The sequence below is a fragment of the Lontra canadensis genome, unplaced genomic scaffold (genome assembly GCF_010015895.1).
Source record: "Lontra canadensis isolate GAN:19392208 unplaced genomic scaffold, GSC_riverotter_1.0 scaffold5, whole genome shotgun sequence".
Lineage (NCBI taxonomy): Eukaryota > Metazoa > Chordata > Mammalia > Carnivora > Mustelidae > Lontra > Lontra canadensis.
The window spans coordinates 70,412-82,929 of NW_022630999.1; the positions used below are offsets into that span (position 1 = coordinate 70,412).

At 45.7% G+C, this 12,518-nt stretch overlaps 1 protein-coding gene across 2 annotated transcripts in view; it reads right to left on the reverse strand.

The window, feature by feature from the left end:
* Window positions 1–4,419, reverse strand: part of MTMR12 (myotubularin related protein 12) — a 68,492-nt gene extending 64,073 nt beyond the window's left edge. The window contains exon 1 of one of the 2 annotated variants that reach the window (XR_004381936.1): window positions 4,196–4,418. Coding sequence is in view for 1 of the 2 variants with exons in the window: in XM_032851270.1 (XP_032707161.1) it covers window positions 4,196–4,276 (81 nt within the window). In the remaining variant the exon portion in view is untranslated. Of the gene's footprint in view, window positions 1–4,195 lie in introns of both variants that reach the window. The other variant, XM_032851270.1, reaches the window with a different exon arrangement.
* Between the last annotated feature and the right edge of the window lie 8,099 nt (window positions 4,420–12,518).

The following is a 12,518-nucleotide window of genomic DNA, read 5'->3' on the forward strand; positions in this document are numbered from 1 at the left end:
TTAAATTCTGGCACCACCTCTTGTCAGCTGTGACCCTGAGCAAGGTACTACACTGGGTCTCTCCACATCTAAACACACAAAAGGAAGTAATAGTATCCACTGCATATGAGAGTTGAAAGGATGAAATAACACAGTTACTGGGACACAGAAGTTCCTAATAAATATTAGTAATTATTCACTGTATTATTTTGATATAAACCCCCAGCTATTATCTCTTGGAAAAACACAAGATCATAGATCAGTTCACTTCTCTCCATGAAAAGATAGGACCATAAATGAAGATTAGGCAATCAAATGCATTCTTTTCCCTGAGGGATAAATGAAAAGAAAAAAATTAGCTCTTAAATCTGGATTTTGTTTTTTTACCCTTCCTCAATCTTTGTTTTGTTTTTTTTTTTTCTAAGATTTTATTTATTGATTGATAGAGACACAAAAAGAGAGGGAACACAAGCAGGGGGAGAGGGAGAAGCAGGCTTCCTGCCTAGCAGGGAGTCTGATGTGGGGCTCGACCCCAGAATCCTGGGATCAGATCCTGAGCCGAAGACAGACACTCAACGACTAAGCCACCCAGGCTCCCCAACAATCTTCATTTCTTTTCTTGCTTTTTCTTCTCACATATACAAAGAAACCTTTTCCCAAGCTCCTGTGGGCCTGGCTGAGCCACAGGCAGTGCTAGCTCCAGGAGACAGTTCTTATCTCTGGACTGCAAGACTTCTGCGGCGCTGGGTAGGACACTTAACCTCCCAGGGCCTCATTTCCATATCTGTATTACAGAGGAAGAGTACAGTGGTGGAATAGATTATCTTTAAATTCTCTCCCAAATCTAAAAATCTACAAATAGGGGGTGCCTGGCTGGCTCAGTTGGTAGAACATGCAACTCTTGATCTGGAGCTTGAGCCCCATGATAAATGATGATAAATAAACTTTAAAAAAAAAAAAGTCACAGAGCATCTGGGTGGCTCAGCCAGTTAAGCGTCCGACTCTTGATTTCAGCTCAGATCATGATCTCAGGGTCAGGAGATCAAGCCCTAGGTCGGGCTCCACACTAGGTGTACCATCTGCTTAAGACTCTCTCTTCCTCTGCCCATCCCCCTACCCTCTCACGTGCATGCACACATTCTCTCTCTCAAAATAAATAAAATCCTTAAAAATAAAAAATCACACTGCTTTCTTTGGTTCTTTGTGCCACCTAATGTCTCCCCATCACAGTATGTTTCTGTTGTAGAAAACAGGTGTAAGTTAAAATGACATAATAGGCTAACAACAGATACGGAAAGACATTTACAATACAAATTTCTGCTGAAAAGACAGATTACAAAATAATATGATCAGCAATATTAAACCCATTTTAGAAAAAACATATGCACACACCTACACACATATCTGACAGGGTATATTCTGAGTTACTTACAATTTTTCTTTAAAAAATTCTTTGCAAATCTATATTTTCTTATTTTTCTACAATGAACACTTACAGCTTCTGAAATAATAATTCAAATAGGTGTTTTTTATTTAGCAAGACAAATGGATCTGTCTTACAAACTCTAATCCAATACTTCCCTGAAGTGAAGCTCAGCACCTAGCGTTCCCTTGCATAGATGCACAATGTCCTTTGCACTGCTTGTCTGGGACTAAGCTGGGATGGTGATGCTGAGATGTTTCTAGAGGTAGTAACAGATGACTGGTACCACCAAGAATGACCCAGCTCTCTCCCTCCCATTCACCTCGATTTCCAGAGCCATTGGCTTCCACCTTACAAGCTCTACTGATTTGTAACCCTTTGGGCAGAGTTCAGAAAACATGACCAAAGGCCCTAAACTACAGTTCAGGATTTTAATGTGCACATTCACTGACACAGGATCAATGACAGATGTCAATCCTCTCTAATCACAAAGAAAAAATAAGCCATTGTCTTTAAAAGCATCCTCTTCAACTACTTTACCCAGTAAAGCGCTACTGTTTCTAACACGAAGTGCCGACTCTTGACAGACTCTGGCGTACTTAAGAAAACCACTGTTGAGCCTTCTAAGATCTGATCAGCCAAGAACAAGCTGATCACCAGGCACAGGTATCGCTGTACTGTAAGGCATGAAGACGGTTCTGGCAGCTCAGTGAGGTACCAGCAGAAAGGCGCCTGAGAAACCTTCAATTTCCCGGCTAACAAAAGCAAAGCACATACAGAGAAGTGACAAGAAGACATACACCAAACGCAGTAAAGATGAAAGCAATATGAAGCAATCCAGAAAAGTGTTCTGAGGAACTCCTCCTACTGAGTGAGCCAAGAGGTTGTCAGACTCAGTATTCTCAGAGGTACATAAGCTACACCTCAAAGCTGTTCACGTGGAAGTTTCCAAAGGCTATACATTTAAAAACAAACTGCTTCCTCACCCCGCTCATACCCTTATCTTTTAAGAACTATAAGCAATTTAGGTCAGAGCCCTTCCCTCAGTTCAAAATATTTTTAGAGACAGATTACAACAAAGAAACATAGTGCCTACACAGCACTATTTCATTGCAAGAAAACAAAACTGCCAACTATAAGGATGCGAAAAATGTGACCCTTTTGGGACTGAACCACTCCCCTTCCCTAATTATCCCTCAAAGGAAATATATCAGGCACTGTGGGCAAAGAGGAAAAACATGCCTAATTACAACATGTGCACTTGGTGGATGAAAAATTTGAACATTCTTGAACTCTGGCCACATTTCGGAAGACTTTCCATTTGTAGTTTAATCTCCCTGAACAGGAAAGGTTAAAGATCAGTTGTACTTCAGCAAGGGCTCAATCAAAAAAGACACAAAGAGAAACTGACATTACTAACCCCCAAGACAAGGGAAGCCTGTTGAAAATTCAAGATGACCCTGCCTCCTTATCAGGGATCTAAGGAGGAAGTGGTTTTTATTTTCAAATTAGGACTAAAAATAAAACCCATTACAAGAGTATTCTCAACTAGTGAAAACACACACATTGTGAACTTGAAGATGCATGTATGAAGGCTTCAAGCCTCAGGTGGTCTTACAGAAACAGTCCCTGATCAAGACTGGGAAGGCAGCTGAAGACACTGAGTTTGACAGTGCTCCTGCACATTGCTGCTTAAACTACTGGGGACAGGAGCAGGAAAAACCTTCAGGAATCCAAAATAAGAATGCATCTCATTAGGCATCTGGATTGGGAACTATTGCTCAAGAAGTCCTCGCGATGGCCTACAAGCTATAACCTCTCCAACCTGGTTTCCTACGACTCTTGCCCTCACCTACTAGGCTTCTTCATGTTCTTCCAACACTCCAGACTTCCTTCCACCAGCCCTACTCTTTCCTCAGACCCCAAACATCCTTCAAGTTTGCTCAAGCGCCACTGTGGCAAAGAGGAAAATGGTGCCTTTCCTTTTCCCCTGATATTCAGCACCTTCTAATATAACCATGTCATTTACTTATGTTTATTTTATGTTTATTTTACTTATTGTTTACTCCTTTCTCCCTCAAATACGCGCCAGGAGAGCAGGGATCTTTTGTTCACTGATGTATATTCCAAGAGTTCAGAACAGTGTAGGAGCTCAAAAAAATATTTTCTGAATGAATGAACTTGACCGTAAAACTCCAGGAGGAAGGCAAGAGGGGATGAAATGAAAGGGGGAAGAAATGACAGAGGGGAATTCACAAGGAAGGGAGAGAGCCGCACTGCCTGCTGATGGGAGGCGGGAGGCAGTAGACGGTATCCCGCCAGCGGCATCAAACGGCACCTTTACAAGCACGCAGCTGAGACAGGCGAGCTCTGAAGACTCAACTGAGAAATTCCAAGGGCAGGGCAGACCCACCCAGGCGGCGGACTCTGGGCAGGTCCCTACCGGGGCCCAGAGCACGCAGCCCTTCCGCTCCCGCGGTGCCCGGGACCCCAGCTCCACGCCAAGGCAGGCAGGGGCGGCAGGGGCCGCAGCACCTTCCCGGCTTGGGCCCCTTCATCTGGCCGCTGGCGACGGGGCCCGACTCTCGGGCACCTGCCTGCCCGCGCTGGAGGTCCCCATCTCAGCCCGCGCGAGATCCCAACGCGCCCCCCGAGGGCTTCACCCCGCCCGGCTTCCCTCCCGCACACGCACAGGAAGCGCCCGCGGCCCTCCCCGCAGCGGGAAGGGGGCTCCCGGCGCCCCTCGCCCCGGCAGCTCCAGCCCGACGCCCCGCCCGCGCGGCGCCCCCTCACCTCAGGGCGCACGTACGACACGAAAGAGGGCTTGGGCGCCTTGGTGCCGCCGCCACCGCCGACTACCCCTTTCCCCAGCATACCGCCGCCCTAGGAAGCAGCGACGCGAGGGAGCAGAGGCGGCCGCTCGGGATCGGCAGCGGCGGCGGCCACCAGCACTGGCGGCTGGGGCTCCGCCCATCCCCAGGGCCGCAGCGGCCGCGGCGACGCCCGCATCCGGCTCCGCCGCTGACACCGCTCGCCCCGCCCACTCCGTGCGCGGGCCCAGGGAGTCGGGAGCCCGTGGCCTGAGGCCACGCCCCCTCCACTCGCGGCTGGGATCCGATGGGCAGAGATTCGTCTTCGGAGATAGGCTCCGCTCCGGCAAAGCCCGCCTCATGCGTCCTCTGATTGGGCAGAAGGCGCTGCCGGCCTAGCCCCACGCCAAGCTACTTCTTGAATGAACCTGGAGAGATGTTTCCTCTGGCCAATCCAGAGAGTGTTCTTTCCGGACTCTCCAGCGATTGGAGAGCAAGAATGTCGCTGTCGTCCAACGATCCTACGGTCACCAAGTTGTGTGGTTCATTGCTTGTGTGGTTCTCTTCCCCTGCTTGCCTTTTTGGTTTAAAACTTTGAAAAGTGTGGTGTATCGGAACCCGCTGTATGAGTTCCAGATCCACACTGATGACGTCCAGGTTTATTACTTTAAATGTAGGCAAGGATGAGACAAATCATTTTTAACAGACGCTTAGGAATAAGTTTGAATGATCATAAAAGGCCTGTCGACCTCATTTTCCCGCTGTTTTTTCGTTTCTTTGTGTTATAACAGAATAGCAAAAGCCCTTAAGAGACTTACTTTATCCACTTTCTTAAGTTACCGATAAAATCCTCATTTTTAGCTAAAGTTGCAAAGAAAATTCATTTTAATTTCACAGTTGGTGCCAAGCATTGTGTTAGACACAAGTGAGGAAGACAGGACCCGCTCTCAAGAAAGTGAGTCTAGTGTTAAAGACGAATAAATACATGCAGTTCATTTTTTCGGTGTCAAGCACTGCGACTAATGCTTTTTACCCTCTTCATCTCCATGAGCGTCCTTCCCAAAGCCACTCCACGTAAACATAAAATCTAAGTGAAAACGAATGTGCTTACTTTTGCAAACAGTTTCAGGACAAGTCCTGTAGCTGCGTTTCCAGTTCGGTTGCCCTCATCAAGCCTATCAGTATGGCGGGCCTGGACCCCCAGTAGAGTAGAATTATCCTGGTTTTCAGGTGAGACAATAGATGCAAGGAATTCGGCAGGGTCTCACAACTAGTCACTGAGGGAGCTAGGATTCCAACCCAGGTTTGTCGGATTCCAAAGCCCCAGTTCTTAACATCGTGATTATGCAAATTAGGAAGGAGCACAAAAACCGTTCAATTCTATTTGAGAAGGCCAAGTCAGGTTCCATAAAGAAAGACATTCTTCAGGGAGGTGTTGAGGAGCGAAGTTATTTGTTCAGACTAAAATATCACTCTCTTTCACAGCAGCTGTTACTTTCAAAGTGAAATGACAGGAGAAATTTTTACTTTCTTACTTTTCAAAGGACTTTGAATTTCTATGGTTTTCCGCCATAGTATGTTAGTTTGGGTACCTAGAGCCAGGGTTGGCTTTTTGGACATGCAACTGGTGCAGTCACCCAGGGCTGGCACTTAGAAGTATTTGGGGTTTAATGCTCTGCAGTTGCAACCTTGAATTTCTTAATCATTTCATCTTGAATTTATGGTTATCTTTTTTAAAGATTTTATTTATTTATTTGAGAGAGAATGAGTGAGAGAGAGCATGAGAGAGGAGAAGGTCAGAGGGAGAAGCAGACTCCCCAAGGAGCTGGGAGCCCGATGCGGGACTCGATCCTGAAAGTCCGGGATCATGACCTGAGCCGAAGGCAGTCGCTCAACCAACTGAGCCACCCAGGGGCCCTCGAATTTATGTTTTTTTAAGTGAAATTTGATGGGCCGATGGAGCAAGCCCAGGGGTCTTGGGGCCTCATCTCCTACACAGTCCTGCCTCCCGTATTCTCCCCTACTTCTTCCCCGGTGCTCATTCCCCTGGCACCTTGCCAGCCCCCCAAGCCAATCCCATGACTGCTGCCCACTCTATTGGGGCAGCAACCTCACTGCTAGGAAGGAGTGAGAAGGGAATCTTGCACACCACGGCCATCCACCTCTCACCCCCATGGGTGCCTGGACACCGACTAGGAGATGATTAGGGTCAGGCACAGCCCCCCACCCCACCTCTTCCTATGTCCCTGGGTGGTGTATACAACCATCCTTGCTGGAGACTGGAAGTGCCATGGCTACTAGTGGGAATCTCTTGCCCATCTCCATGCAGATACCAAATGTGGCCAGGCACAGCAGTTCTAATTCCTTGGGGATCGCTCACGCACTGTGGGAATAGTAGCTGATTTCCCTGTCCCTGGCCAGAACCCCACATTTCCATCTGGCATTGAGCTCTGTAAATTATGTAGCTGGCCCTGCCCATGCCCTTTATGATCTCTGTCTTTGAGCAAGGTATTTGTCTCAGTGCCTCTGTTTCTACATAGGGTGATGACAATGGCAGTGATAATTATCTCAAGGGTGTTGGGGTTGTTCTGAAGCCTGAAGATGATCCAGGTGATGCCCAGTAAGCAACAAGAACTGAAAAGGTGACAGCTGTCTTGGTACAATCCTACCAAGCAGGACATAATTTAGCCTCTCTCCCCCACCCCAGACTGTAGAAGGAGAAGCAAAGTGACTTCTCCCAATAACCAACTGTGGGACTTTGTATAACAAAGAGGTTTTGGTTTTTGCTTGTTTGTTTTTGTTTTTAATTTCTAGTCCAGTCCTGGGACTAGAAATAACAGCTTTTATTTTTAATCAACTACACGAAGTTTCCCACTCTTCAAGCCATCCCATGTTATGACAATTACTTTATCCTACTCTTCAGCATCCATTTATGGTCAAATTGGTTTGCAGTGTGATAATGCTGGACACTGGACACAACCACTGCATTCATACACCTTTCCTTGCTAGCCAATACAGCAAGCAAGGAAAGGTTTTAGAGAGTGGAAAGGCTGGCTGCCTCCAGAAGCACTTTAGACTCAATGATGAAAATCCACACTTTTTTTTTTTTTTTTTTTTTTTTGAGTAGGATCTACGCCCAATATGGGGTTTGAACTCATGGCCCTGAGATCAAGAGTCACATGCTCCACTGACTGAGCCAGCCACGTGCCTCATAAACAACAACAGAAAACAGGCTTTCTTTAAGAAGCAGTAAGAAAATATATAGAGAAATATATGGAGTAAGAAAATATACAGAGAATATAAACTACCATCTGTTTCCATCTTGTTCTTAAGGTTTTCCAGCTATCAGCATATTTTTACTTAATCTTTAGGGTGTGGGTCAGATCTCCTTGGGAGAGCCTCTCCCAACTGATTGAAAAATTCCTGTCATGCTGAGGTCAAATAATTCTCCATCTATTAATAAACACAGATGGAAGCCCTTAGACCTTGAAATATTTTAATTTACACACAGTAGTTTAAAGTCACTCTTTTGTCCTAATGCTGCCCTGAGCCTACTTGGAGAATTATAAATAGGAACAAATCTTAGTTCACATAGAAACAAGTTCCCGACCAAAGGCAGTGCTTCCCACAGACAAGTGAAACCTACAGCGTACTCTGAAAAAGGGGGGTTACCTCTGGTGGATGGTTGGGCCTAGCCTAGCCACATTTGCATTTCCTCTTCTTTGGAGTCACTGGAAGCAGCCTGTCCTTGCGTCTTACTCATCTTTATCTCGTGCAGGTGCACAGTAGGAGTTCACTCAATATTGCCACGAGCTGAGTGAAATGTAATCAGATGAAAAGCATCCCAGGCAGCAACTGATTCTTAGGTGGGGGGAAGCAAGAGTTCAAATAGATATCATATTTTACATATTATGCTATATTGCATATATACAATATCCAAGGACTAAGAGGCACGTGTTATTGAATGGCCACTTGCCCAACTTCAGTTTTAGCAAATGGTCTGGATCCGAAGATTTACCCTCTTCTTTCACCTAAAATAGAAAATTCCTTAGCCTCTTGCTGCAGTCAGGGCTCTTTCAACCTTCCTGTGAGGTTGGTGAGTAACAGAGCTGGATCAAGAAGCATTTGGATCGTTCTCAATCTACAATATGAGGGCCTGCTAGGGAGACTCAGAAATTGTAAACAAGGACGTTCTGGTAATTTCTTCCCCCACAAAACATGTAACTTAAGATGGTCACGTGGTAGGGGTTCTTGATGAGCCTACTCTATTATCTGATTCTCATCAGAACACAAGGTCATGGCCTGATTGGTTTTTCATTAATAAAGATTTACTGGGGCACCTGGGTGGCTCAGTGGGTTAAGCCTCTGCCTTCGGCTCAGGTCATGATCCCGGGGTCCTGGGATCGAGCCTCACATCTGGCTCTCTGCTCAGCGGGGAGCCTGCTTCCTCCTCTCTCTCTCTCTGCCTGCCTCTCTGCCTACTTGTGATATCTCTCTCTCTCTTTGTCAAATAAATAAATAAAATCTTTAAAAAAAAAAAAAAAGATTTACTAATGGCTCATTCTGACTTGTCTCCCAGCCTCTCCCAATAAGACTGGAAGTTAAAAAATAAAGGTGGGGCGGGGGGACCTGGGTGGCTCAGTAAGTTAAGTGTCAGGCTCTTGATCTCAGCTCAGTCTTGATCTCAAGGTCATGAGTTTTCCCAGCATTGGGCTCCATCCTCCTGGTGGAGCCAAATAAATAAATAAATAAATAAGATCCAAAGTTCCCTAGGGCATGCATAGTTTCCTTTATAACTAGCATTTAACCATGAATTGGATGCTACAATATTGAGTAAGACTTTAGTGAGGAGGGGAGAAACAAAGATTCTCATCCATTAAGGGGTGAGGGGAGGATGGGGGTAAATTGATGGGGCAATAAAGAGGGCAACTTTGCAATATCCATCAAAAACTGTATCAATAATTTCACTTCTGAAACATACAGTTTCATACATACATTTCTATATGCAACTTATAGATACACCCATACATGTGTGAAATGCCATGTGCCCAAGCCTACTCATTGTAGCAACTTTGTAACAGTGGAAGTTTGGAAAATTCTAAATGTTCATCAGCAGGGATAGGTTGAATAAATTAAGGCACAGCTATAGAGTGGGATACTATGGAACTGTAAAAAAGAATGAAAAAGTTTTTAAGTGGAGGCTATAAAATTTTGGTAAATATTCTGGGGTCAGGTGCTTGGTTTCAAGCACCTGGCTCCAACAATTAATAGGTGTGTAACTTTCAATTAGGCATTTATCTGCTTAGGTCTCAATTTTCTTGCCTATAAAATGAGGGTCATGGAGGAGGCTGGCTGGCTCAGTCAAGATAGCATGAAACTCTTGATCTCAGGGTCATGCATTTGAGCCCCACATTGGGTGTAGAGATTACTAAATAAATAAACTTTAAAAATATTTAAACTGAGGGTTACGAGGATTATGATGGCATCAACCTCCTATGATTGTTGTAAGGATCAAATAAGTTAATGAATACACAGTGTTTATTCTGTTGTTACATTGTTACATGTTGTTACATAGTCCGTGATCAAAGCAAGGGGCAAAACAGTAGACAGAATAGGCTACCATTTGTGTACAAAAGTAGAAATAAATACTGTATATACCTATGTCCTTGCATTTACATAGAACACCTTTAGATAGAAATAAAAGGAACTATGACATCAATTGCTTTTAGAGGGGGAATGTGGTATTTGAAAGAAAGATTGAAAGAAGAGTTTTCACTGTATACTCTTATAAAATGATTTATTTATTTTAGAGAGAAAGAGAGCATGAGCAGGGGGAGGAGCAGAGTGGGGAGGGAGAGAGAGAGAAGACTCAAGCAGACTCCCCGTAAGCGTGGAGCCCGACAAGGGGCTCAGTTGGGACCCTGAGATCATGACGTGAGCCGAAATCAAGAGTCAGCTACTTAACCAACTGAGCCACCCAGTTGCCTCTCACTTTGTTCTTTTATACATCTGGATTTTAAACCATCAGAGTTATTATCTAGCTCAACAGCAAATTAATTTAAAATTACACACAAACTCACACACAGAATTATCTCCTATAGGTTTTTTAGATTGGGGTGAAAGTGACATGACCTAAAATTAGCCATTTTAAAGTGAACAATTAAATATATTTGATTTTAATTTAAAAGCAGATCCTTTTATATGACATTATAATTTTCTGTCTCTGCTTGTCTTGGCATTAGTTGTCAAAGCAATCCATCCATTCAGGTCTAACCTCACCACCTCTTTGACATCTTCCTTAGAGACTAGTCTAGAGGTCTTCTGAATCCATAAGCATCCAGTATCTGTACACTGCATTGGCCCATGAACTGGAAAATGCCTTGGAATCACGACAAAAGGGCTTCCTCACCTTTGTCTTCTCTCCTAGAGTTATCCTGGGAGCTTCTCAAAGTCAGAGGAGGCCCTCTTGTGCATGTTGGCATCTCCTACGGTGCTCTCCTTGGTGCTCTGAAGAGGGTATCACATTGATGGAAAGCCTTCAGAGCTTGCCTCAGCTACTGAATGTTCCTGAACCCCGGAGGTCTCTGGGACAAGGAAACTGTGCCCTCTACAGGACAATCTAGGAAATGCTGAGCAAGGAATGTCCAGGTCTCCCCCACTATCCAAAAGCTCTTGTCATCCCACTCCGCTTCAAGAAAGACCCCCATTAGTATCTGTTTTGTTAATGAAAAAAAAAATCCAAACACAATTTTTGCTTTTAACAAAACGACAATTGCTTCTTTGACGCCATTGTGACTTAGAATAGATTTCATAGGAATGCTTTCCTTTCCCACAGCAGGGGAAACGTGAACTCACAGCACACGTCGGGGAGGGGGGTTCCCTCAGGTCCAGCACAGGATCAAGGAAAATGACAAAGAGGGAGGAGGCCAGGCCCAGTCCCTCCCTGTCCTCCTTCACCAGGCCTCCTCGGTGCCCGCCTGCTGGGTCTCAGTAGACACTGTGCTTCCATCAGTGGCCAGGCCACGCCCAGAGGCTGTATCTGAGGAGTGAGGGTGGCGGCGTCACCAGGCCCAGAGAAGTAAAACAACTTGCCCGAGGTCGCACTGATCCGTGGCGCCCTGCGACTTAACTCCTGGAGTAACACAATCTTCCTCCTGATCATGAATTCTAACACAGGCAACTTAATCTGGGTATTTCCAAGCTTTATCTGTCACTTTGAGTCTTCTAAGTCAGTCACAGTTCATTTCAGAGCTCCCTTCCGTGTGTCTTCCCCTACTCTTTGGAGTGAATTAAAGGATGAGCCCCAGCGGGGCCTGAGGTGGGGCAGGGTAGGTTGCCCATCTCCCTGACCCAGGCCCCTTGTCCTGTGTGTCCCTGGTAGGTGCCTGGTTCCGGGGGTGCGGACTTGGGCCTGCAATCCCTCGGCCCTGCCCCTGTTGCAGCTGGCTGATGTGGCGATTCCTTAGAGATGCAGCTCAGTCTTCCACCCTGGGGCATGTTGTGCCCTATCTGGGAACGGCTGTGCCCTTTTCTTCTGTGAGGCAGCCTCCCAACAGCACCTTGGCTCTCTTTCCTAATTACTTTCTGGATCTCACTTGGGGGCCACCATTCCAAAACCCTTGGGAGGCCCGAAAGTGTCAGGGAAACCCCCGGCAAGTTCTCTAGGGCCTGGAAGTCCATGCCACGATTTCAACTCCTCTGTGCCTGGAGGCAGTGGAGGAGAGATTGTAGGGAGGGTCACGCTCTGAAAAAAGTCGCCTGTGGGGGTGCCAGACTCAGGCCAGCTTGTCCCTTCTTTCCTCGGTTTCCCTAAGTGATGGGGTAATGGTGGGGCAGTAAATGCAGGGACACTACCTGTTTCTCACTCTGCTTTTTCTCTTCCAGGCTAGCTCTCTCCCCAGCTCAGAGCATAAGGCAGAGAGAGAGAGAGAGAGAGAGAGAGAGAGTGTGTGTGTGTGTGTGTGTAGAGTAGAGTAGACGGGAGGAAGCAGCAGGCAGAAAAACCTGTTATTTTGTTTGGCTCTCCATTTCAAATTTCTCTTGATTCATTCCAGGATGAAAGAAGTCAAGATCTGGCATCGGATTCACAGATGATCTCCAGGAAAGAGGAATGAAAAAAGCTCGTTGATATCTCAGATTATTAAGATTGACACGTCATGCTTTTCATGTTGTCCAGCTATGTGGAGGCCCTTGTTTTAATCTTGTGTGTTTTAATCTTGTGTCACAAGATTAAAACAAGGTATTATTTCTCCTTGCATTTTAACTGAGATCGGAACCTTCCATTTAGATGGTAGAATTTCTGGTAC